At 47.7% G+C, this 26699-nt stretch overlaps 1 protein-coding gene across 1 annotated transcript in view; it reads right to left on the bottom strand.

Annotated features, from left to right (window-relative positions):
- The window catches only part of KNDC1 (kinase non-catalytic C-lobe domain containing 1), a 77854-nt gene that overhangs the window by 11002 nt on the left and 40153 nt on the right, over positions 1-26699 (bottom strand). The window contains exons 10-20 of the mRNA XM_049855741.1: positions 14852-15010; positions 13165-13242; positions 9226-9319; positions 8209-8353; positions 7414-8117; positions 6639-6780; positions 5988-6088; positions 4674-5050; positions 1303-1396; positions 971-1068; positions 538-770 (exon numbers count right to left, since the gene is read on the bottom strand). Coding sequence (XP_049711698.1) covers positions 538-770; positions 971-1068; positions 1303-1396; positions 4674-5050; positions 5988-6088; positions 6639-6780; positions 7414-8117; positions 8209-8353; positions 9226-9319; positions 13165-13242; positions 14852-15010 — 2225 coding nt within the window. The remainder of the gene's footprint in view (positions 1-537; positions 771-970; positions 1069-1302; positions 1397-4673; positions 5051-5987; positions 6089-6638; positions 6781-7413; positions 8118-8208; positions 8354-9225; positions 9320-13164; positions 13243-14851; positions 15011-26699) is intronic.

The following is a 26699-nucleotide window of genomic DNA, read 5'->3' as shown; positions in this document are numbered from 1 at the left end:
TGACAATCACTGGTGTGGTGTGGGTGACAAACTTGAGGTTCTGACCGCTGTGACTGTTCTCTCCATCCAGCCCAGCCCCTTCATGATTTCCACTTGTAACTCGGTTGATCCCAGGGTGCGTCTCAGCACCCGTTTGTGCTTAGAAGTGGGTGTTGTGACTGTGCAAGGCTGCGTTTACGGCTCTCCTCTCGTGCTCCATGTATCCACATGCCAACCCTGGCACAATCTGACCCAGATCGCCACTCTCCACAGGCGTCCAGCTGTGGCCTGCGGCCTTGTGGCCACTCTGGCTGGGAACTGGGCAAAGGGGGCCTGTGGCCGCTCAGAGAAGTCAACTTAAAACTCTGACTAGAATTTTTTCCAAGTTAAATGGAAGTGTAAACCTGTCACAGAGGAGGGTAGACAGGGCCTTTCCCACCTGTGTTCACTTCCTGGGACCTGTTCTTTTTCCTGAATAACCTGTTCTCTCTTTGCTCTCAGAAGGCATGTGGCCCAAGGAGCTCAGAGGAGCCCACTCCCCTCTTGACCTGGGCGCACCTGGAGTACAGGTAAGCCATGAGCCCGAGCGGCGTGCCGGCCTGTAGGACCCGGGCCTTCTCCTGCCTGCTGCTGCTGCCACCACCACACAGGGTCTTGTTGACGTTGTAGAAAATGAGGGAGGACGACTCGTCCAGGGGACTGAAGTCCAGCGTCCCACAGTGGGCCGCCCCGATGTTCACGATCACTGGCAGGGCGCTGGGCTCCAGGCCCCAGCGCTCAGCATAGACCACCTGGAGAGGGAAAGCGAGAGTTGGACATGCGTGGCCTGCACCTGTGGGACACCAGTGACCGTCACCCTGCCCCTGGCCCCCAGCCGCCTGGCTCCTGCTTGCTGATGGCCACGCAAAAGTCAGGCACGTTTTCCGACCCCTGATGGGGACTGCAGTAGGAAACCCGCTCGTCAGGGCGTGTGGAGCTTGGGCCAACCTGCCTGCAGGTACTTCTTGACCAGTCCGAGGAACTGCACCTTGGATTTCATCTCTTCCAGCTGCCCTTTCAGCTTGGACAACATTGTCTTCACCTCAGAACCTGCAGAGTGAAGCAAAGTTAAAAATCAGGGCCTGTCCAGTTGACTCTGACTTCGGGCAGCCCCAGGTGTGTCACAGGAGAAGGGTGCTCCTCAGGGTTTGCAATGGTGGATCTTTCGTAAGTAGATGGCCAGGCCTTTCTTCAGAGGCACCTCTGGGTAGCAGAAAGGTGCTTAGCTGTTTGCATCACCAGGGACTCCAGTGCAGAGTCAGCACAGGTGCCTTGCCACAGTACCTTTGTTCCTCTTCTCCTTCTGCAGGAGCTTCTGATAGAACTTGAGGGTCTTGCGGTAGCTCCTCCTTTCCATCATCAGCTGCTGCTCCAGCTCCTGAAGGAGGAGACATGGGCTGTGACCCGGGCGCCGCCCTTTGCACAGCCTGGGCACTGGCTTTGAGCGTGACGTGCAAACACTGTGTCCGCACGGCGTTCTCATGCCGGCCAGCCCACGTGTGCAAGCACCAAAGACTCCCATGTGCGCGTGGACGGGTGACACCATCACGACCCACAGGGCAGCGTTAGGGGAGATTCTGAGCAGCGACAGTGTGTCCACATACCTAGGCCATAGGAGGAGCCCTCTTGGTGAGTGGTAATTCTCTGTACCAGCCTGTCTGCCTCTCCAGGTTTCAGGGCAGGTTTTGCCCTGTGATCTCAGTTCTGTGATGTATCTAAGAGGTGTCGTTAATTTTCAGCCTTTTTCTTGTTGTGGGGATGGAGTCTGGCTCTTCATGTGCCGGGCCAGAAACTGTAAGTCTTGATTGATTTTAGGGATAGATTAGGTAAACTAAGTGTAATACAGCACATGGGATGATGATAAAGAAGACACACTGGAATGGTACTTGCAGCCCAGATTCTGGTAGAAACGTAATCATACTTGACCATGGGTTCAGTAGGATTGGCTGCATCTAAATAAAATACTTATGACGTATCTGGGCTTTTAGATTTTAACCTGATTGAGGATTTTTATAAAAGTAGAAGAGTGTTAGTTAAAGACAAAAATGTGAATGATTTGAGGCACAATTTAGGCACAGTGGCTACTGAGTTTAAACAGACATGAAAGCTGACAATATTGGGGAGTAGACACACAAAATAATAATCGGAACGAAGTTGGAAAACCTGGACATTGCAGACCAAGGGATGAATTGAAACCAAGGCCATTAGTCTAAACCCTGAAAGCAAAGCCCACTTTCACAGTGAGGTGACGCACCCGGACTGGGAGATCAAGGGAGTGGCTCCAGCTCTGATATTCTCCCTGGAGATGCCTGCAGTGCCAGGCACATGGGCACAGGTGTGCAAGTGTATAAGTGCACAGGTGCATAGGCACACAGATGGATAAGCATACAGGTACTGAGGTGCTGAGGTATATAAGCACACAGGTGCACAGGTGTGCAAGCGTATAAGTGCATAGGTGCACAGGTACACAGATGGATAAGCTACAGGTACTGAGGTGCTCAAGTATATAAGGGCACATGTGCACAGGTGTGTGGTGAGCGTGTGCTGGGTGGACTGAGGACTGCAATGAACAAATGGAGAAAAAACACACATGGCCCCCCAGCTCCGTGACCACCCTGGCTGCCCTGGCCTGTCCACGAGCTCATCCTGTGTTCAGGTTGCAGTGTGAACACCTGTCTAGCAGTTGTTTCATGCCTTCCGTGTTTCTCTGGGGCTCTTCTTTTGAAACAGACACAGAGGGGCCTCAAGGAGAAACTTGCCCTGTGGCCCTGGGCTGGTTTTGCCCAAGGCCCTGAGCAGAGACAGCACAGGAAGCTCACCTGGCTGCATCCCGGCTCCAGAAGAGACTTCTTCCCCAGGGATGCAGGAAACAAACGAGAAAATGAGGTCACACCTCCCTGCTGTCTGCCCACCAACACATTCCCTGAGAACAATCTACGCTTCTCTGGATCGATCATCGAGTCAGTAGCCTCCTCAAGCAGGAGCTCCTGTAGAGCCAGAACATGGCCCGAACACAGCCAGAACACGGCCTGAACACAGGCCCCAGAGCCTGCTGGGTCTGCTTGATTTACACTGCAGCGCGATCCACCCTGAGCCCTCGGCTGACCTTGTCCAGTGAGCACATTACCGCCCCTCCTCCGCCTCAGTGTGGGCGGGTGCTTCCTGTTGCATGGGATGGTACACGGACGGGGTGGGGATGGGGGTGGAGAATGTTCAGATTCCCCCATAAGCTTCATCCTGTGCAGATGCAGGTTCCAGGAGGGGGCAGGGGCTGTGAAGGGGAATGGGACCACCCACTTGGGGACTCTGCCTGGGGACCATTTGCAGGGCCCCGATGCCATCCTGACGCCGGGTTCCAGACTCTGAGGCCGTGAGGTCCCCTGAGGGTGGATGCGGCTCTGCACCCCCCAGGCTGGACACTGAAATCAGGCCGCTATGTGTGTGATGTTTGCTGTGGAGGCCGCTCCCCCTTCACTGGGACCACATGCTGACAGGCCAAGTGCATCTGAGGCCCCACGCCAGGGTTGGTGCATCTGAGGTTGTGCAGGCTGAGATGTACCTCAGACACCCTGGGCTTTAGGGGCCCGGGAGGAAACTGCATGTCCCCAAAGACCATAACCCCTATTCCCATGTCTGCTTGATGGGGCAGGGCCCGGTGCTTCCTAGTGTGGGCTGCTTGATGGACGGAAGTCCAGAGGGCCTGCCTTCCTGGTGGACAAGGGGGTGCCGCAGGGGAAGGCTCAGACGTAAATGCTAGACCCCCAGGGAGCAAAGACTAGCTGCTTTCCTGGGGTGCGGGCAGGGCTGCAGATAGGATTGAGAACTGGAGGGGGAGGGTGCTAAGGGCAGGATGTCTGACTGCCACCTCTTGGAGTCCCTCCTGTCTGCTGCTGTCGGGGAGCACCCGACCTTGTGTTTAGCCCTGGTCTCTGTGGGGAGGGGCAGGGAGGGCCCAGGCTGAGGGGTGTCTGAGGGGTCCAGGTCAGAAGCTTCTGGTGTCTGGGGGATGGGCCCTGGTGAGAAGCTTCTGGTGTCTGGGCGGTGGGGGGGCGAGGGGGTAAGTCAGAGCCCTGGGGTGTCTGGGAGCGGGGTGGACCCCCAGTGGCAGTGCAGTAGCCCTGAGCCCAGGTTCTGCCCAGAGCTGTTTGCACATCAGTGTGGCCAGGCCTGGCTGAACTCAAGTCCACAGTCTCCTCTGGGCTCTGCTCACTGTGGCAAGTTCACAGGCAGAGAACACCTCCTCCCAGAACAGCCTGGCTGCCCCGAGGGCCCAGCCCGCTCTGGACTGCCAAGGCATGGCACTTCTAGCGTTTTCTCTCATCTCAAAATGAGGATGTCCGAGAGACAGGAGGCTCCAGTGGGCCAATGAGGAGGAGGGAGATGGCCATCAGAGGCATCCCACACCTGACCGTGGCCACAGGACGGCTCCCCACAGGCCCACCTCAGGAGACAGAAGGCCACCTCTGACTCCAGCTGTCCCTGGAGGACCTGTGTAGGTGAGCACATCATGCCCACATGGACACACAGGGCCACCAGAGGCGGGAGACCTAGGAGGGGCTGTGCACGCCAGCGCCCTCCCTGCCCCTGACAGGCCAAGGCCAGGACTCCCTGGTGCTGGACTCCCTGGTACTGGGCTCCCCAGGTACTGGACACACCAGGTGCTGGGCATCGGTGTCTGCTGCCCTGCTGGCCTTCTGCCGCCCCAGCTCCTCCATGTAGCTGTGCACGTCTGCGCTGAAGCAATCAGCCTCGTAGAAGGCACTGCACCAGCCGGGGCTGCAGCTCTGAAGCTCAGCGGGGCCCGGCGGCACACCCAGGCTGCCCTCCTCCAGCCGGGCCACTGCCCCTGAGTTGAGGCTCCTGCTGACCAGCTCAGGGCCCAGGTCCCCGCTGCATGGATGGCCGCCTTCAGCTGCAGGCTCTTTCTCAGCTTTGATGGATTTCTGTGGCCGGAACCCCACTTCGAAATTACCCTGGGAGAGTTCCTCCGAGTTGAGGTCTGAGGCACGGGAGGTGGCCGGCTTCTCTTTGCCTTGAAAGGAAGGGGCTGGGCTTACCCAGGGCAGTGGTTCCAGCTCTGTCAGGCCCAAGTCAGGGCGCAGCCCTGCCCCCACAGCCCAACTTCTGCTCTAGAGAGGCCATGAGGTGTCCCCAGAGTCGCAGCCTGCTACACTGGAAGGGGGGTCTGTGGGGCCCCAACCCCGAATCAGCTTAGATGGAACTGGAAACTAGGATGTGGCTTGGAGAGGCTTATAGGTACACGTGTTAAGAGAAGCTTGAGAGGTGGGCCAGGGCAGTGATGGGATTTTCCTTCTCTGGACATTTTAACTTTGTTTTTAAACGTCTTTCTGGACATTTTGGATGCGTGGTGGAGCATGGGGTCTGAGGTGCAAGCAGGCGATTACCGACTTTGCCTCCTTGCTTCTCCAGGCTCCTTCCATGTTTTCTTCTGGAATATTTAAAACACACCCCAGCTCTCTGTCACTTCCCACAAATGCTGAAGCGATGCCAGGATGTGCTCAGGGTGCACTGTGTGTGGGGCAGCCTGGACCCCACAGGATCCCCTGGCTTTCAGACCCCATGGGCTCCCGGACCCCCTTGGGGTCCTGGACCTCACACAGGAACTTGCCAGCCCCTGATTTGCCTGAATAGGAACTCGGTGCCCTTTCTACATCCTTGATTTCCAAGCAACAGTAAAGCCCAGATCCTGCCCTCTCCAACCCTCTTTGGATGTCTCCAGCCTGGACCTCTGGAAATGACAAGGTTCCTCAGCTAGGCTGGCATTCCCAGGCTGGCAAAAGGAGACCTTGGATGGCAAGGAGTTCTGGAAAGATGCTTGCAAAGCTCTCTCTAGACCACCCAGCTGTGGGTGGTCCCAGAAAGAAGGGCCAGCCTGCCCCTAAGGCCCCTCACCAGCATGCCCCTCTGAGAAAGGATGCACCTCCCGCCCCCGTGGTGCCTTCTCTTACCAAGCCTGGGCCCTGAGGGTCTTCTGCTGGATGGGGAGCAGATGGTGGGCACGCCAATCTGGACATCCCCCTTGGGCTGCTGCGTGGCCTCCTGGGAAACACTGGTGATCAAAAGGGACATGTGAGGCTTGTTTGGGGGAACTCCCAGTCTCACCTGCACATGACAGCTGCCAGCGCCCTTGTGCATTAACGCATCCTCAGGGCACAGGGCCATTTAGCAGTGTTCTCCGGCAGGAGCCGCCTGCTGCCTCCTGACGATGCCCTCACTGTTGGCTGCAGATGGTCGGGAATCACCAGGACAGTTGAGTTGGACACTGGCAGATGGGATGTCAGTGTCATTAGTTTCTTGGGGTCTCTTGGTGGAATGCAAAAGTAGCCTAGATGGCCCTTCTCAGTGGGTGTGTGTCCTCCAACACGCAGGCCACCTGTAGCTGCCTGGCTGAGCCTCCAGGAGCGTCCCCAGGAGCCCTTTTTTTTTTTTCCCCAGAAGGAACCTGGGAAAGCTGTGGGAAGCAGGGCTGACTGACACCACTATAGGCGGCCAGTCTGATGGCCAAGGTGGACACCGAGGGGATGGCTGAGCTGTGGGCCCAGGCAGACAGGGGGCTAGCTGTCTTGGAGTCCTGGATGCCACAGGGCGGAGGCACCTACCTCTCACAGGGCGATGTCCCGTTTACCACCTTGAATAGGTTTTGCAGTAACTTCTCGTCCCAGTAAAGGTCGCAAAACTTCTCCGATATGGCACCGCAGAAAGTGGCATAGGTGAGGTCTTTCAAGGCATGTATGTATTCCCCTGGTTTTCAAAAACGGCAGGTTCAGCTTAAAATGCGAGTAAGAGGATTTTTCTGGGTTATCTCACTATTTAGATAATGAAAGAGGCTAATGCCTCCCTGACCTGAGGGTTTTGGTCTCATGAGCTATAGAGGGGGGTGGGGAGGGGAGCCAGGCTCTGGATAGGGGGGCATGCAGCAGGGAGGGGAGCCCCGCTCTGGCCTGGTGTGGGGATCACGATGTTGGACTCTGGAGAGAGGGATGGGCATTGAGGAGGGGCCAGGGGTGGGTGGCGGGGAGGGAAGCATCGGAGCTCTAGGACCTTCGGGGGTCCCCGTTCTGGGAACCCCCTACCAGCCCCTGTTCCTGCTGATCAAGCCCTGGGAGGCTGAGCTCTAACTCCTGAGGGATTATTTGGGGCAGAGAGAGATGAGTGCCAGGGGCCTTGGCTAGGATTCCTGGCTCTACCGCGCCCCTTCCCGGTCCTGAGGCTGTGCCCCACACTCCTACTTGGCCTTGGCCCCGGCCCCCCTCACACCCCTTCGTGGTCTTGGCCACGCCCCTCCCTGGTTTTAGCCCAGCCCTCCCTGGACTTTGCTCTGCCCTGCGCCCGTCCCTGGTCATGGGTCTCCTTGGGGTCCTGGCATCTGCTTACCCATGATCAAAGCCTCCAGTCCGTTGTCCAGGTAGCCATCGAAGGCGAACTCTTCCTGGATGAGGCGCATAGTCTCCTGCAGCGAGGGACAGGCCGCCCTCTCCAGGGGTGACGCGTCCGTGCCCGAGGGACACAGCTTGCGCTCCGCGGGCCTGGGCCGCTCTCTGCCCGATGTTCCCCTGGGGCCCTTTGGACTGACCTGTGCCTCCCATCGGGGGCCCTGGGGTTCCTGGTCTGGTCGCTCAGGGACTGTGCCCCTGGGCGTCTTGGGAGGGCGGCGTGGGCCTTGGCTGGCCGCGGGTGCCCCGACGAGCGCAGACCCGAGGGCTCCGGAAGTGGCCCCCATAGGGGCCAGCTCCTCGGGCCTCTGCGGCTCCTCGGATCTCTGCTCCGGCGGGACCTGTGCCTTCCTGGGCTGGGTGGGTGGAGAATCCTGGATCGGGGTGCTGGGGGTCTTCGAGGAAGCGGGCTCTACTGGCTGGTGGGACAGGACGCGGGTTGCAGGACAGGGGCGCTCTTTGGCTGACTCTCCAAGCCTTTCTGGGGGTATGCCCGGCGGCTCTGCACCCGACGCTGGCCTCTCAGGCGTCTCGGTGGTGGCAGTTGCCCCGTGGGCCTCGGGAGCCAGGGTCCCCCTGCCCTCGTCCCTGTCTCTCCTCTCCTCCGGTCTCTCGGCCAGTCCAGGGGACAGAGCGGGCTCATCCCTGCGGCAAGAAGAGGCAGCGTGCTCAGGGGGGCTCTGCGCACCTGCGCGCGCAGCCCCGCGGCGGCACTCACGCGGCTGCATCTGCCTACCGGACGAGCACGATGGGTTTGAAGTGGGTGGCCGCAGAAGTGAAGGCCGCCGGCAGATCTGTGGCTTCCGTGGGGGAGGTGAGTTTGCTGGGCACGGGGCCTTGCACAGCAGCCAGCCTGGTGTCCCTGCCGACGGGCATGAAGCCTGGGGACAGGCCTAAGGTCAGGACACCACCGCCCCCATCCCCCCACGACCCCTAGTGCCTCCTCTGTGTCAGAGGGCCTCGGAGACGCCTGGGACAGGGCTGTCTTCCAGATGGCACTTTTCCCAGGAGCAGACTTGGAAAAAGAATGATGTCCCAGAGATGGGTAGTGAGGGAATGTCCAGGGACCTGGGGGGGAGGGGGAGCACCCAGGGGTGACCTTGGGTCAGAGAGGTCAGGGGGCCCAGGGGCTGGGAGAGTGATAGCATTTAGGGAAGGCTGCATAGGGTCGCTATGAGTTGGAATTAACTCCATGGCGATGGGTTAATGGGTAGTGATGAAATGGACCCTGGTGGCACAGTGGTTAAGCGTTTGGCTGCTAACCAGAACCCACCTGACAATCTAGGGGAGAAAGATGTAGTAGCCTGCTTTCATAAAGATTATAGCCTTGGGAACTCAAGGGGGCAGTTCTACTCTGTCGCTATAAGGCTGCTCTGAGTCAGAATGACAGGCAGCGTTTTTTTTGTTTTTTTCTTTTTGGTAGTGATGGAAAGGTCCAGAAAGAGCACACACAGGCAAGGGGGCTTCCATGGACCTGTTGGCACGGAGGGAGGGTACTTCCTCCCATTGTAGGGAATGGGGGTGGGCGCTGAGACCTTGCAGGGTAGTCTAGATGAGGTCTGTCCAAGAAAGCATGGCAGAGGGGGGGAGCAGGGACATTTGGGTGTCCACCTGGAGTTTGCTGACAGAGATGAAACCTGCTGGTGAGTTCTGGACACACTGCCCTGGGTGTCCCCTCAGGGCTGCCCATGTGTGCACAGGGGCAGCGGGGTGGTGTCTGGGGCTGAGGGAGGAGGGCGTCCTGGGACCCCACCTTGGCTGGGCTCCAGGGGGCATGCCGCATCCAGCTCCAGCTCAGTCACTGAGGGAGCACTTTGAAGACTGATGGTTTCTTCCTCCTGGTAGACCTGGGGTGGAAGCACACCGTTAGCACCTTGTTCACGCAGATACCGAGGGCCCACCGGCCTTGGCAGACGCTCCACAGCAAGCAGCGTCTCGGCGCCCATGGGGCGCCTGTTCCCAGCGTCCTTCACACCCAACCTAGCGCGCTTAGAGGGCTGGGGGTGGGCCTGCAGGTGCTTATTTTTGCTTGGATCAGGAGTCTTCACGACATGCTTTGCCAACAAATTCAAGCAGTTTCTGGTTGGTTTCTAGGGGATGGGAGGATGATGCCACCACTGACACCCTGTGTTACTCAGAACCTCAACTCCCAGATGCTTATGGGGAGGTGTCAGGTGCCTGGTGTGTGTTCCTGTCTGTGCTGCAGGACACCATTACCACTCTAGCCGGGCCCAGGGCTAGCCCACAGGACCAGGAAGGCCTACAGGCATGTTTGTAAACTGTGCTGAATATCAGAAGCCCTGTGGACCCAGGAGGTCAAATGGCATCCTTGAGAGCTGATCCCCCCCCCCTTGCCCTCACACCCAGGGCTAAGCTAAGAAGCAAGTGAAGTGTCATTTAAGAAGAGTCATTATCACCTTTCCCTGAATTCCACATAAATGCTACAGTAAACACTTTAACCCCCACACACCTGACAGCTTGTCCTACTGTGGGGGCTTGGATGTTGCTGTGATGCTGGAAGCTATGCCACCAGTATTCAAATACCAGCAGGGACATCCACGGTGGCCAAGTTTCAGCTGAGATTCCAGACTAAGACAGACTAGGAGGAAGGACCCAGTGGTCTACTTCTGAAAAGAATTAGCCAGTGAAAACCTTATGAATAGCAGCAGGACCTTGTCTGATATAGTTCTGGGAGATAAGCCCCTCAGGTTGGAAGGCACTCAAAATAGAACTGGGGAAGAGCTGTCTCCTCAAAGTAGAGTCCTCCTTAATGGTGTGGATGGAGTCAAGCTTTTGAGACCTTCATTTGCTGATGTGACATGATTCAAAATAAACAGCTGCAAACACCCGTTAATAACCGGAAGGTGGAACATACAAAGTATGAATTTAGGAAAACTGGAAATCGTCAAAAATGAAATGGAATGCATAAAGATCTATATCCTAGGCAATAGTGAGCTGAAATGGACTGCTACTGGTCATTTTGAACTGGACAATCATATGGTCTACTATGCTGGGAATGAAACGGGAAGAGGAATGGCATTGCATTCATTGTCAAAAAGAGCATTTCAAGATCTATCCTGAAGTACAACGCTGTCAGTGAGAGGATAATATCCATATGCCTAAAAGGAAGACCAGTTAATATGACTATTATTCAAATTTATACACCAACCACTAAGGCCAAAGATGAAGAAATTGAAGATTTTTGCCAACTTCTGCAGTCTGAAATTGATCGAATATGCAATCAGGATGCACTGATAATTACTGGTGATTGGAAAGTGAAAGTTGGAAACAAAGAAGAAGGATTGGTAGTTGGAAAATATGACCTTGGTGATAGAAATGATGCTGGAGATCGCATGATTGAATTTTGCAAGACCAGTGACTTCTTCATTGCAAATGCCTTTTCTCATCAACATATATGGTGACTATACATGTGCACCTCAGGAATCAAATCGATTACATCTGTGGAAAGAGATGATGCAAAAGCTCCATGTCATCAGTCAGAACAAGGCCAGGGGCCGACTTCGGATCAGACCATCAATTACCCATGTGCAAGTTAAAGTTGAAACTGAAGAAAACTAGAACACGTCAACGAGAGCCAAAGTACAACCATGAGTATATCCCACGTGAATTTAGAGACCATCTCAAGAATAGATTTGATGCGTTGAACACTAATGACCGAGGACCAGATGAGTTGTGAATGGTATCAAGGACATCATTCCATGAAGAAAGCAAGAGGTGATTAAAAAGATAGGAGAGAAAGCAAAGACCTAAATGGATGTCAGAAGAGACTCTGAAACTTGCTGTTGAATGTTGAGTAGCTAAAACAAAAGGAAGAAATGAAGTAAAAGAGCTGAAAAGAAGATTTCAAAGGGTGGATTGAGAAGACAAAGTAAAGTATTATAATGACATGTGCAACAAGCTGGAGATAGAAAACCAGAAGGGAAGAACACACTTGGCATTTCTCAAGCTGAAAGAACTGAAGAAAAAATTCAAGGCTCCAGTTGCAACATTGAAGGATTCTACAGTGAAAATATTAATGGTTGACATTCAACCATTTCAGGAGGTACCATATAATCAGGGACCGATGGTACTGAAGGAAGAAGTCCAAGCTGCACTGCAAGCATTGGTGAAAAAGAAGGCTCCAGGAACTGAATACCAAATGAGATGTTTCAACAAGCGGATGCAGTTCTGGAAATGCTCACTCATCTATGCCAAAAATTTGGAAGACAGCTACCTGGCCAAGTGACGGGGATAGATCCATAATTATGCCTATTCCCCAGATGATCCAACCAAATGTGGAAATTATCGAACAATATCATTAATATCACATGTTAGCAAAATTTTGCTGAAGATCATTCAAAAGTGGCTGCAGCAGTACATCTAAAGGGAACTGCCAGAAATTCAAGCTGGATTTAGAAGAGGACATGGAACCAGGGGTATCTTTGCTGTTGTCAGATGGATCCTGGCTGAAAGCAGAGAATGCCAGAAAGATGTTCACCTGTGTTTTATTGACTTTGCTAAGGCATTTGACTGTGTGGATCATAACAAATTATGGATAAATTGCAAAGAATGGGAATTCCAGAACACTTAATTGTGCTCTTAAGGAATCTGTACATAGACCAAGAGACAGTCGTTTGAACAGAACAAGGGGATACTGCGTGGTTTAAAGTCAGGAAAGGTGTGTGTCAGGGTTGTATCCTTTCACCATACCTATTCAATTTGTATGCTGAGCAAATAATCTGAGAAGCTGGACTATATGAAGAAGAACGGGGCATCAGGATTGGAGGAAGACTCATTAAAAACCTGTGTTACGCAGATGGCACAACCTTGCTTGCTGAAAGTGAAGAGGACTTGAAGCACTTATTGATGAAGATCAAAGACCACAGCCTTCAGTATGGGTTACACCTCAACATACAGAAGACAAAAATCCTTACAACTGGACCAATAAGCAACATCATGATAAATGGAGAAAAGATTGAGGGAGGTTGTCCAGGATTTCATTTTACTTGGGTCCACAATCAACAGCCATGGAAGCAGCAGTCAAGAAATCAAAAGACGCATTGCATTGGGCAAATTGGCTGCAAGAGACCTCTCTGAAGTACTGGAAAGCAAAGCAGTCACCTTAAGGACTAAGGTGCGCCTCACCCAAGCCACGTTGTTTTCAGTAGCCTCATATGCATGCAAAAGCTGGACAATGAATAAGGAAGACCGAAGAGGAATTGACACCTTTGAATTGTGGTGTTGGTTAAGAATATGGAATATACCATGGCCTGCCAAAAGAATGAACAAATCTGTCTTGGAAGAAGTACAACCAGAATGCTCCTCAGAAGCAAGGATGGCGAGACAATGTCGCACACGCTTTGGACATGTTGTCAGGAGGGATCAGTCTCTGGAGGAGGACATCATGCTTGGTAAAATAGAGGGTCAGCAAAAAAGAGGAAGACCCTCATTGAGATGGATTGACACAGTGGCTGCAACAATGGGCTCAAGCATAGCAAGAATTGTGAACATGACACAGGACTGGGCAGTGTTTTGTTCTGTTGTGCACAAGGTCACTATGAGTCAGAATCAACTCAACGGAACCTAAAAGCAACAATGAGAACAAATACTTTAAAGCCTGGAACCTTATCCCAATTGGTACCAAGGGCAGAATAAAGCCCTCAGCAGGGTGCTTTGGGAACCCCGGTCTTACCTTACAGGTAGATGCACTCAGGTGGGCTAAAATCTTCTTGCTGTCCATGCCTCGCTGAAGGAGGTAGCTGTTGCACATCTGAAAGCAGGAAATAGTGAACAGTTGGCACAGGTTGAGACAGGGCAACTCAGGTACCAGCCAGTGTGACCAGTGAGGGTGGGTGTGTGTGTGGATACCGCCAAACTCTAGGAGGAAACCCCACAGAGGACAGCTGGACGAGGAGAGCCTGGTGCCTCCTTTACAGAAGAGCCTGTGGGTATCTCGTTCTAGGGGGCCCAGGTGCACCCTAAGCCTTGGGTGGCCGGGCGTGAATTTGTGCATCCATGCATGTGGCCTTCAAGCCTGTTTTCAGCCTGGGTATAAAAACTGAACAAAAAGCTGCCTGTCTCCTCCCCCACAGCTGGCTGGCGAGCCAGGTAGGCCTGTCCTTGCTGACGGCTACAGGAGAGGGGATAGGTGGGAGGGGCACCCAGGGGCCTGCACCAGTTCTGTCACTCATGGAAGATGAGAGACTTGAGGAACACGGAGCAACCCCAGCCTGCCCCTTGAAGAACTACAGAAAGGGTGACATTATAAGACCCTTGCTGAACTGGGTCAGAATCCATCAGTGTGAGTGTTAGCGTGCATGGGTGTGCGTGCGCACACGCACACACATATACCGCCCCTGAAATTGCAACCTGTTAAAGAAGAGAGGCTTGGGCAGACGACTAGAGTGAGTTGTAATTTAACAGGTAAGCAGTTCCTCAGGGGACCTGGTCAGCCAGGTGGTGGCAGCAACAAGGTCAGCGTGAGTGTGGCTGCTTTCTCCTGTGCCCAGCATAGCAAGGCCAGGGGTCTGTCACCCCCACATATGCCTCTATGCCTTTGAGGTATGGTGGGCATTGACTTTCTGAAGGGTCAGGCTTTCTGGTATTTGGAATGAAACGTCACTGTGAAGCATTCTTTTCACTCATGATTGTGAGTGGTATAGCATGGGGAAGACAAGGACTCTTTTTTAGCTAACATGTAAAGAGCCCTTGCAAACACCTTGCACCCTTTCATGGCAGGAACTCCCTTAGATATCATCCTCACCCAACAGGGAGCCATCAAAGCTAGAGAGGTGAGCACCTGGCCCAGGCCATAGAGCAGTTGGGGTGGAGAGGCTGAACCTGACTCCCGCCCCAAAGCCCATCTCGCCATCTGCACAGGGCCTCAACTCCCATCCCAACACTATGGGGATGCCCCCGCCAACTCTATCTCCTGATTCTACTTGCTAGAGGTGGGCTGAGGCCACTCTGGGGGGATTGTCTCTTGATCCAGTTCCAGCTGGATCCACCAGCCTGGGATCCACACCCCAGCAGGGAACAGCAGGTGGGGAGACGCAACACCTGCTCCAAGAGCTATGGGTGTGAGGCTGGGAAGGGTCCTCAGAAGGAAGAGGGGAAGTCAGGGCTCCTGCTAGGGTCTCAGGACAGCTGTCCAGCGCTTGGCCCAGGGCATCCCTCCTCACTAAGCCAGGAGGAAGCTTTGGAGAGCAAGGGTGGCCTCAGCAATGCTGCTAATAAAATGAAGCCCATACTCCCTCGTCTGACGGCTCAAGGCCCAAACCGGCTTCCCAGGTTCTGTAAGCCTTGCATGCCCAGCTCAACAATGGAGGCCTAGTGCCCCAGGCCTTGAGACCATCGCAATGTAGTCACAGTGCAGTTACCTTGATGGCCTCGGCAGCAGACAGCCGCTCCTGGGTGCTGCATCTGGCCATGTCCAACAGGAGGGCCTTGAGCCTTCGAGGCAGGGCCAGCTTGTGGTCACGAGGCATGCTGAACTTGGCTGCGGTCCACAGGACGGCAGCCACACAGTACACTGAGGCCTGGGTGAGTGGAGAGAGGGTAGTGGGGGCACTGTAGGGCTAGCCACACCCAGAAGATGCTGCTCACCCCAGGGTGCCCTGGGGGGGCACCAAGGGCATAGCCCCAGCAAAGTGGTTCCTGTGACACACATTGTGAGACTGTCCACGGTGGGGGGGTCCTCAGTCTTCTCCACCCCCCCCACTTTGTGCACTACAACCGAGGACACAGCCTGGGAATCTGCATGTTTAATGAGGACCTAGGTTATTCATTCATGTAGGAATATTTATACTGTGGAAATTGGTAAATGCCACAAAACTGGGCTTGATTTACCATTTTGTGGATTGACTTAAAGAAGCAATGAATTCAATTAATAACGAAGATTAAATTTAAAAGCATGTCATATCTGTAGCTGTTAACTGTGAGTAGCACAAAGCTCAGGAAATATTCTTCCAGTTTTCAACAACCATTATCTTAGAATGTTGCTTAGAAAGAGTGAAGTTCCCAGGTGTTTTGTTGTTTCATTTCTTTTTACTGAGATAAAGAAAAATATCCACCAGCATTCACATTAGTGTCACACCCCTTCCTCATTGATGGATGGTGGTTACATGGTAGAAATCAAGGAAAGCTTCCTATGAGAAACAATTGGCTCTATGGAGCATTCTATAAAGAGTAGTATACATTTTGGTGGCGGGGCCAAGATGGCGGAATAGCCAGATGCTTCCTGCGATTCGCTCTTACAACAAAGACCTGAAAAAGCAAGTAAAATGATTATGTTTATGACAACCTAGGAGCCTTGAACATCAAAGGCAAAGTTAGGAAATGGACTGAGCAGCAGGGGGAGGGAGAGACAGTTCAGAAGTGGAGAGGAGTTGCTGGACCTGAGTCTCTGGGAACCCTTAGGCACCATTCCCGGGAGCAGCTGCGGTGGGCTATTAGTAGCGTTTGGCCACAGTTTCCTCAGGGAGGAGCAGCCAGCCACACAGGCTACTCATACCTCCAGAACCAGAGAAGAATGGTGCTGTTGGCAAAAGATAAGTATGTGTGTATATTTTACCGTGCCCCCCACCCCCAATCTGGCTTCAGTGGCTGTTGATTTCCCTGGGCCTGAGATAGGCCCTGTTGAGTATGGGGAGCCATCCTTCCAGCCATGGAGAAGGAATAAATTTGCAACTGGGGGGAAGGATAATTTGCCAGCTCCACTAACCTGGGGAGCTCAGGATAGAAGCGGCTCCTATCCAGGCATAAATGGCCCATGGACATTGAATACCTTTCACCCTGCATGGACATGTGTGGACCCATTTCAGGAGAATAGGCCTTGTTGGCAGACTGCAATTGTTGTAGCTGTGTGGTGGAGAGGTGGGTGTTTGATGTTTGACACTGCTTTGCCTATTAAACAGGGCCCTCACCTAGCCACATCAGGGGCCTAAGGACTGGTGGCTCCACTCAGGTCACCCAGCCACCCGCTAAAGGGGTCCAAGGATAACTGGTACCTCCCAGTCCTTACAACTAAAAACACTGGGTGCCCATGGTCCATCTGCAGAACACACCCACCTGTGTGCTCTAGGGAAGAGGGATGCGCTTTCTTCAGGGACACTTGGGGGGTGATCCTCAGCCCCCTGCCTGTTCAGAGCATGACCCCCTGCTGCAAACAGATACTGATACCTACACCAATCACACCTGCCCCTCTAAGACTAGGACAGAGCCACACACTTGATGATCAGCTACCTGGGCACCTAGCTGAATTCATACAAGAAAAGTGGATGGACTCCTAGACTGATATACCCGATAACAGCTCTAGCCATCTGGTGACAGGATGTCAGAGCTCCAAAGATGAAAATAAGCTAGCTCACTCAAGCAGCCTATTTGGGCATATCAAAACAAAAGAAAGCAAGAAGCTAGGATACAGTAAGCAAACATAAACTAATAGAATAACTATAGATGGCTTGGTGACAACAGCCAATATCAAGTCATGAAAAGAAACGGACCATGATCAACTCAACACACTCAAAGAATCAACAAATCTGGATGAAGGTGCCTTCCTGGAATTTCCAGATGCAGAATTCAAAAGATTAATATACAGAAATCTTTAAGACATCAGGAATGAAATTAGGAAGGAGATCAGGCAATATGCAGAAGAAGCCATGGAACACACAAAGTAGTTGAAGAAATTAAAAAGGTTATTCAAGAATATAATGAAAAATTTAATAAGCTGCAAGAATCCATAGAGAGCAATCAGAAATTCAGAAGATTAACAATAAATTTACAGAAGTAGACAACTCAATAGAAAGTCAGAGGAGCGGAATTGAGCAAGTGGAAGGCAGAATTTTTGAACTTGAAGATAAAGCACTTGGTACCAATATATTTAAAGAAAAATCAGATAAAAGAATTTTAAAAAAATGAAGAAAACTTAAGAATCATGTGGGACTCTATCAAGAGAAATAACCTACGAGTGATTGGAGTACCAGAACAGGGAGGGATAACAGAAAATACAGAGAAAATTTTTGAAGATTTGTTGGCAGAAAACTTCCCTGGTATCATGAGCGATGAGAAGATACATATCCAAGATGCTCATCGAGTTCCACATAAGGTAGATTTTAAAAGAAAAGCACCAAGACATAATCAAACTTGCCAAAACCAAACATAAAGAGAGAATTTTAAGAGCCGTTAGGGATAAACGAAAAGTCACCCACAAAGAAGAGTAAATAAGAATAAGCTCGGACTACTTAGCAGAAACCATGCAGGCAAGAAGGCAAAGAGATGACTTATATGAAGAATTGAAGGAAAAAAATTGCCAGCCAAGAATCATATACCAGCAAAACTGTCTCTCAATATGAAGGTGAAATTAGGATGTTTCCAGATAAACAGAAGTCTAGGGAATTCGTAAAAACCAAAGCAAAACTAGAAGAAATACTAAAAGATATTTGGTTAGAAAATCAATAATATCAGGTATCAACCCAAGACTAGAACACTGGACAGAGCAATCAGACGTCAACCCAGAAAGGGAAATCACAAAAATAAATCAAGATATGAAAACGCTCAAAAGAGGGAAATGGCGATGTTAGTATGTAAAAGAAGACAACATGAAGACAATAAAGAGGGACTAAGAAATGTAGTCATAGATCTTTCATATGGAGAGGAAGACAAGGCGATACAAAGAAATAAAAGTTAGGTTTAAATTTAGAAAAATAGGGGTAAATATTAAGGTAACCACAAAGGCGACAAACTATCCTACACATCAAAATAAAATACAAGAAAAAAATAGAGACTCAGGAGAAACAAAATCAACAATGAATACGAGGAAAAGACAATATATTATGATAAACTACTCAACACCAAAAATTAAGTGGGAAAAAGAAACTCAACAACACATACAAAAAAAGACATCAAAATGACAGCACTAAATTCATACCTATCCTAAATTACACTGAATGTAAATGGACTAAATGCACCAATAAAGAAACATGATCCGTCTATGTGCTGCCTACAAGAGACACACCTTAAACTTAGAAACACAAACTAAAACTCAAAGGATGGAAAAAAAATATATCAAGCAGACAAATAAAAAAAAAAGCAGGAGTGGCAATATTAATTTCTGACAAAATAGACCTTAAACTTAAATCTACCACAAATGATAAGGAAAGACACTATATAATGATTAAATGGACAATATACCAGGAGGACAAAACCACATTAAATATTTATGCACCCAGTGACAGGGCTGCAAGATACATAAAACAAACTCTACCAGCATTGAAAAAGGAGATAGACAGCTCCACAATTATAGGAGACTCCAATGTACTACTTTCGGTGAAGGGCAGAACATCCAGAAAGAACCTCCATAAAGACACAGAAGATTTAAATGCCGCAATGAACCATTCGACCATATAGGCATATACAGAACACTCCACCCAACAGCAGCCAAGTTTACTTCATTTCTAGTGCACATGGAACATTCTCTAGAATAGACCACATATTAGGTCATAAAGCAAGCCTTAGCAGAATCCAAAACATTGAAATATTACAAAGCATCTTCTCTGATCATAAGACCATAGAAGTGGAAATCAAGAACAGAAAAAGCAGGGAAAAGAAATTAAACACTTGGAAACTGAACAACACCCTGCTCAAAAAAAACTCGATTATAGAAGACATGAAGGATGGAATAAAGAAATACATAGTTCAATGAGAATGAGAACACTTCCTATCAGAGCCTTTGGGACACAGCGAAAGCAGTACTCAGAGGTCCATTTATATCAATAAATGCACACATAAAAAAGAAGAATTATCCCTACAACTTGAACAACTAGAAAGAGAGCAACAAAAGAAACCCTTTGATACCAGAAGAAAGCAAATAATAAAAACTAGTGCAGAATTAAATGAAATAGAATATAAAAGAGAATTGAAAGAATTAACAAGACCAAAAGCTTGTTCTTTGAAAAAATTAACAAAATTGATAAGCCATTGGCCAAATTGACAAAAGAAAAAGAGGAGAGGAAGCAAATAATCTGAATAAGAAATGTGGTGGGCGATATTACAACAGACCCAACTGAAATTAAAAGAATCATATTACTATGAAAAACTGTACTCTAACAAATTTGAAAACCTAGAAGGAATGGGTGAATTTCTGGAAACACACTACCTCCCTAAACTAACACAAACAGAGGTAGTACAACTAAATAGACCCATCATAAAAGGAGAGATTGAAACCGTAATCAAAAAACTCCCAGCAGCAACAACAACAAAAGCCCTGGCCCAGACGGCTTCACTGGAGAGTTCTGCCAAACTTTCAGAGAAGAGTTAACACCGCTACTACAAAATGTATTTCAGAGCATGGAAAAGGACGAATACTCCCAAATTCGTTCTATGAAGCCACCATATCCCTGATACCAAAACCAGGTAAAGACGCCACACACACAAAAAGAAAATTATAGACCTATATCCCTCATGAACTCAGATGCAAAAATTCTCAACAAAATTCTAGCCAATAGAATTCAACAACATATCAAAAAAAATAATTCACCATGACTAAGTGGGATTCATACCAGGTATGCAGGGATGGTTCAACATCAGAGAAACAATGTAATCCATCCAATAAATAAAACAAAAGGTAAGAATCACATGATTTTATCAATTGATGCAGAAAAGGCATTTGACAAAGTTCAACACACATCATGATAAAAACTGCCAGCAAAATAGGAATAGAAGGAAAATTTCTCAACATAAGAAAGGGCATTTATACAAAGCCAACAGCCAACATCACCCTAAATGGAGAGAGCCTGAAAACTTTCCCATTGAGATCGGGAACCAGACAAGGATGCCCTTTATCACCACTCTTATTCAACATTGTGCTGGAAGTCCTAGCCAGAGCAATTAGGTAGATAAAGAAATAAAGCGCATCCAGATTGGCAAGGAAGAAGTAAAAGCATCTCTATTTGCAGATGATATGGTCTTATACACAGAAAACCCTAAGGGATCCTCAAGAAAACTACTGAAACTAATAGAAGAGTTCAGCAGAGCATCGGGATACAAGAGAAACATACAAAAATCAGTTGGATTCCTCTACACCAACAAAAAGAACATCAAAGAGGAAATCACCAAAATGATGCCATTTACAGTAGCCCCCAAGAAGATAAAATACTTAGGAATAAATCTTACCAGAGATGTAAAAGAATTATACAAAGAAAGCTACAAAACAGTACTGTGAGAAATCAAAAGAGACCTACATAGGTGGAAAAACATACCTTGGCATTGGGTTTCATTGGGTTAAGGCTCATGGATAGGAAGACTTAACATTGCAAAAATGCTTATTCTACAGAAAGCGATCTATACATACAATGCAATTCCGATCCAAATTCCAAAGACTTTTTTTTTAATCATTTTTATTGTGCTTTAAGTGAAAGTTTACAAATTAAGTCAGTCTCTCTCACAAAAACCCATATACACCTTGCTACACACTCCCAATTACTTTCCCCTAATGAGACAGCCCAATCTCTCCCTCCACTCTTTTCGTGTCCATTTCGCCAGCCTCTAACCCAGTCCACCCTCTCATCTCCTCTCCAGGCAGGAGATGCCAACATAGTCTCAAGTGTCCACCTAATCCAAGAAGCTCACTCTTCACCAGCATCCCTCTCCAACCCATTGTCCAGTCCAATCCATGTCTGAAGAGTCAGCTTCGGGAATGGTTCCTGTCCTGGGCCAACAGAAGGTCTGGGGGCTATGACCACCGGGGACCCTCTAGTCTCCGTCAGACCATTAAGTCTGGTCTTATGAGAATTTGGGGTCTGCATCCCACTGCTCTTCTGCTCCCTCAGGGTTCTCTGTTGCGTTCCCTATCAGGGCAGGCATCAGTTGTAGCCAGGCACCATCTAGTTCTTCTGGTTTCAGGATGATGTAGTTGCTGGTTCATGTGGCCCTTTCTGTCTCTTGGGCTTGTAATCGCCTTGCGTCCTTGGTGTTCTTCATTCTTCTTTGATCCAGGTTGGTTGAGACCAATTGATGCATCTTAGATGGCTGCTTGCTAGCATTTAAGACTCCAGTCGTCACTCTTCAACATGGGATGCAGAACGTTTTCTTAATAGATATTATTATGCCAATTGACTTAAATGTCCCCTGAAACCATGGTCCCCAGACCCCTGTCCCTGCTACACTGGCTGTCTAAACATTCAGGTTATTCAGGAAACTTCTTTGCTTTTGGTTTAGTCCAGTTGTGCTGACCTCCCCTGTGTTGTGTTCTGTCTTTCCCTTCACCTAAAGTAGTTCTTATCTACTATCTAATTAGTGAATGCCCCCTCCTACCCTCCCTCCCTCCCAGCTCTCATAACCACAAAAAAATGTTTTCTTCTCAGTTTAAACTATTTCTCAAGTCCTTATAATAGTGGTCTTATACAATATTTGTCCTTTTGCAACTAATTTCACTCAGCATAATGCCTTCCAGGTTCCTCCATGTTATGAAATGTTTCGCAGATTTCTCATTGTTCTTTATCGATGCGTAATATTCCATTGTGTGAATATACCATAATTTATTTATCCATTCATCCATTGATGGGCACCTTGGTTGCTTCCATCTTTTTGCTATTGTAAACAGTGCTGCAATAAACATGGGTGTGCATATATCTGTTCGTGTAAAGGCTCTTATTTCACTAGGATATATTCCAAGGAGTGGGATTGCTGGATCGTATGGTAGTTCTATTTCTAGCTTTTTCAGGAAGCGCCAAATCGATTTCCAAAGTGGTTGTACCATTTGACATTCCCACCAGCAGTGCAGAAGTGTTCCAATCTCTCCGCAGCCTCTCCAACATTTATTATTTTGTGTGTTTTGGATTAATGCCAGCCTTGTTGGAGTGAGATGACATCTCATTGTAGTTTTGATCTGCATTTCTCTAATGGCTAATGATTGTGAACATTTCCTCATATATGTTAGCTACCTGAATGTCTTCTTTAGTAAAGTGTCTATTCATATCTTTGGCCCATTTTTTAATTGGGTTATTTGTCTTTCTGCAGTTCAGTTTTTGCAGTGTCATGTAGATTTTAGAGATCAGGCACTAATCAGAAATGTCATAGCTAAAAACTTTTTCCCAGTCTGTAGGTAGTCTTTTTACTCTTTTGGCGAAGTCTTTGGATGAGCATAGGTGTTTGATTTTTAGGAGCTCCCAGTTATCTAGTTTTTCTTCTACATTCCTTATAATGTTTTGTATACTGTTTATGCCATGTATTAGGGCTCCTAATGTTGTCCCTAGTTTTTCTTCCATGATCTTTATTATTTTAGATTTTATATTCAGGTCTTTGATCCATTTTGAGTTAGTTTTTGTGCATGGAGTGAGGTATGGGTCTTGTTTCATTTTTTTGCAGATGGATATCCAGTTATGGCAGCACCATTTCTTAAAAAGACTGTCTTTTCCCCATTTAACTGTTTTGGGGCCTTTGTCAAATATGAACTGCTCATATGTGGATGGATTTATGTCTGGATTCTCAATTCTGTTCCATTGGTCCATGCATCTGTTGTTGTACCAGTACCAGGCTGTTTTGACTACTGTGCTGGTATAATAGGTTCTTAAAATCACGTAAAGTAAGGCCTCCCACTTTGTTCTTCTTTTTCAGTAATGCCTTATTTATCCGGGGCCTCTTTCCCTTCCATATGAAGTTGGTGATTTGTTTCTCCATCTCATTAAAGAATGTCCTTGGGATTTTGATCAGAACTGCATTTAATGTATAGACCAGTTTTGGTAGAACAGATTTTTTTTTATTAACTTTTATTGAGCTTCAAGTGAACGTTTACAAATCAAGTCAGTCTGTCACATATAAGTTAATATACATCTTATTCCTTACTCCCACTTCCTCTCCCCCTAATGAGTCAGCCCTTCCAGTCTCTCCTTTCGTGAAAACTTTGCCAGCCTCCAACTCTCTCTATCCACCCATCCCCCCTCCAGACAGGAGATGCCAACACACTCTCAAGTGTCCACCTGATATTAATAGCTCACTCTTCATCAGCATCTCTCTCCCACCCACTGTCCAGTCCCTTTCATGTCTGATGAATTGTCTTCGGGGATGGTTCCCGTCCTGTGCCAACAGAAGGTTTGGGGACCATGACTGCCAGGATTCCTCTAGTCTCAGTCAGACCATTAAGTATGGTCTTTTTATGACAATTTGGGGTCTACATGCCACTGATCTCCTGCTCCCTCAGGGGTTCTCTGTTGTGCTCCCTGTGAGGGCAGTCATCGATTGTGGCTGGGCACCAACTAGTTCTTCTGTTCTCAGGATAATGTAGGTCTCTGGTTCATGTGGCCCTCTCTGTCTCTTGGGCTCTTAGTTGTCATGTGACCTTGGTGTTCTTCATTCTCCTTTGCTCCAGGTGGGCTGAGACCAACTGATGCATCTTAGATGGCCGCTTGTTAGCTTTTAAGACCCCAGACGCCACATTTCAAAGTGGGATGCAGAATGTTTTCATAATAGAATTATTTTGCCAATTGACTTAGAAGTTCCCTTAAACCATGGTTCCCAAACCCCTGCCCTTGCTCCGCTGACCTTTGAAGTATTCAGTTTATCCCGGAAAGAACAGATATTTTTATAATGTTCAGTCTTCCTATCCATGAGCAAGGTATGTTCTTCCACTTATATATGTCTCTTTGGATTTCTTGCAGAAGTGTACTGTAGTTTTCTTTATATAAGTCTTTTACATCTCTGGTAAGATTTATTCCTAAGTATTTTATCTTCTTGGGGGCTACTGTAAATGGCATCGTTTTGGTGATTTCCTCTTTGATGTTCTTTTCGTTGGTGTAGAGGAATCCAACTGATTTTTGTATGTTTATCTTGTATCCCAATGCTCTGCTGAACTCTTCTATTAGTTTCAGTAGTTTTCTTGAGGATTCCTTAGGGTTTTCTGTGTATAAGACCATGTCATCTGCAAATAGAGATGCTTTTACTTCTTCTTTGCCAATCTGGATGCCCTTTATTTCTTTATCTACCTAATTGCTCTGGCTAGGACCTCCAGCACAATGTTGAATAAGAATGGTGATAAAGGGCATCCTTGTCTGGTTCCCGATCTCAATGGGAATGTTTTCAGGCTCTCTCCATTTAGGGTGATGTTGGCTGTTGGCTTTGTATAAATGCCCTTTCTTATGTTGAGAAATTTTCCTTCTATTCCTATTTTGCTGGCAGTTTTTATCATGATGTGTGTTGAACTTTGTCAAATGCCTTTTCTGCATCAATTGATAAAATCATGTGATTCTTACCTTTTGTTTTATTTATTGGATGGATTACATTGTTTTTCTAATGTTGAACCATCCCTGCATACCTGGTATGAATCCCACTTAGTCATGGTGAATTATTTTTTTGATATGTTATTGAATTCTACTGGCTAGGATTTTGTTGAGGATTTTTGCATCTACATTCATGAGGGATATAGGTCTATAATTTTCTTTTCTTGTGGTGTCTTTACCTGGTTTTGGTATCAGGGATATGGTGGCTTCATAGAATGAGTTTGGGAGTGTTCCAGCCTTTTCTATGCTCTGAAATACCTTTAGTAGTAGTGGTGCTAACTCTTCTCTGAAAGTTTGGTAGAACTCTCCATTGAAGTCATCCAGACCAGGGCTTTTTTTTTTGTGGGGCGTTTTTTGATTACCTTTTCCATCTCTCCTTTTATGATGGGTCTATTTAGTTGTTCTACCTCTGTTTGTGTTAGTTTAGGTAGGTAGTGTGTTTCTAGGAATTCGTCCATTTCTTCTAGGTTTTCAAATTTGAGTATAGTTTTTCAGAGTAATCTGATATGATTCTTTTTATTTCAGTTGGGTCTGTTGTAATATCGCCCATCTCATTTCTTATTCGGATTATTTGCTTCCTCTCCTCTTTTTCTTTTGTCAGTTTGGCCAGTGGTTTATCAATTTTGTTGATTTTCTCAAAAAACTAGCTTTTGGTCTTAATTCTTTCAATTGTTTTTCTGTTTTCTATTTCATTTAATGCAGCTCTAATTTTTATTATTTGTTTTCTTCTGGTGCCCGTGGGCTTCTTTTGTTGGTCTCTTTCTATTTGTTCAAGTTGTAGGGATAATTCTTTGATTTTGGCCCTTTCGTCTTTTTGATGTATGCATATATTGATATAAATGGCCTCTGAGCACCACTTTTGCTGTGTCCCAAAGGTTCTGATAGGAAATGTTTTCTTTCTCATTGGATTCTATGAATTTCTTTATTCTATCCTTCATGTCTTCTATAATCGAGTCTTTTTTTGAGCAGGGTATCGTTCAGTTTCCAAGTGTTTGATTTCTTTTCCCTGCTTTTCCTGTTATTTTATGGTCAGAGAAGATGCTTTGTAATATTTCAATGTTTTGGATCCTACTAAGGCTTGCTTTATGACCTAATATGTGGTCTATTTTAGAGAATGTTCCATGTGCACTAGAAAACAAAGTATACTTGGTTGCTGTTGGGTGGAGTGTTCTGTATATGTCTACGAGGTTGATTGATTGTGGCATTTAGATGTTCCGTGTCTTTAGTGAGCTTCTTTCTGGATGTCCTGTTCTTCACTGAAAGTGGTGCGTTGAAGTCTCCTACTATTATTGTGGAGCTATCTCCCTTTTTAATGCTGATAGAGTTTGTTTTATGTATCTTTAAGCCCTGTCATTGGGTGCATAAATATTTCATATGGTGATATCTTCTTGGTATATTGTTCCTTTAATCATTATATAGTGTCTTTCCTTATCCTTTCTGATGGATTTAACTTTAAAGTGTATTTTGTCAGAAATTAATATTGCCACTCCTGCTCTTTTTTGATTGTTGTTTGCTTGATATATTTTTTTCCATCCTTTGAGTTTTAGTTTGTTTGTGTCTCTAAGTCCAAGGTGAGTCTCTTATAGGCAGCATATAGATGGATCTTGTTTTTTTTATCCATTCTGCCACTCTCTGTCTCTTTATTGCTGCATTTAGTCCATTGACATTCAGGGTAATTATGGATAGGTTAAAAAAACAACAACAAAAAAAACCCTTTTTTTTTTTTAATGAATTTAGTGCTATCATCTTGATGTCTTTTTTGTGTGTTGACAGTTTCTTTTTCCCCCTTGATTTTATGTGCTGAGTAGATTTTCTTTATATATTGCCCTTTCCTCATATTTGTTGTTGTTGATTTTGTTTTTGCTGAGTCTGTATTTTTCCCTTGTATTCTATTTTGATGAGTAGGATAGTTTGTCTCCTTTGTGGTTACCTTATTATTTACCCCTATTTTCCTAAG

This window comes from Elephas maximus, chromosome 16 (genome assembly GCF_024166365.1).
Source record: "Elephas maximus indicus isolate mEleMax1 chromosome 16, mEleMax1 primary haplotype, whole genome shotgun sequence".
NCBI classification, from domain to species: domain Eukaryota; kingdom Metazoa; phylum Chordata; class Mammalia; order Proboscidea; family Elephantidae; genus Elephas; species Elephas maximus.
The sequence above is the reverse complement of the archived record's forward strand: the minus strand, read 5'-3'. Positions and strand labels throughout refer to the sequence as shown.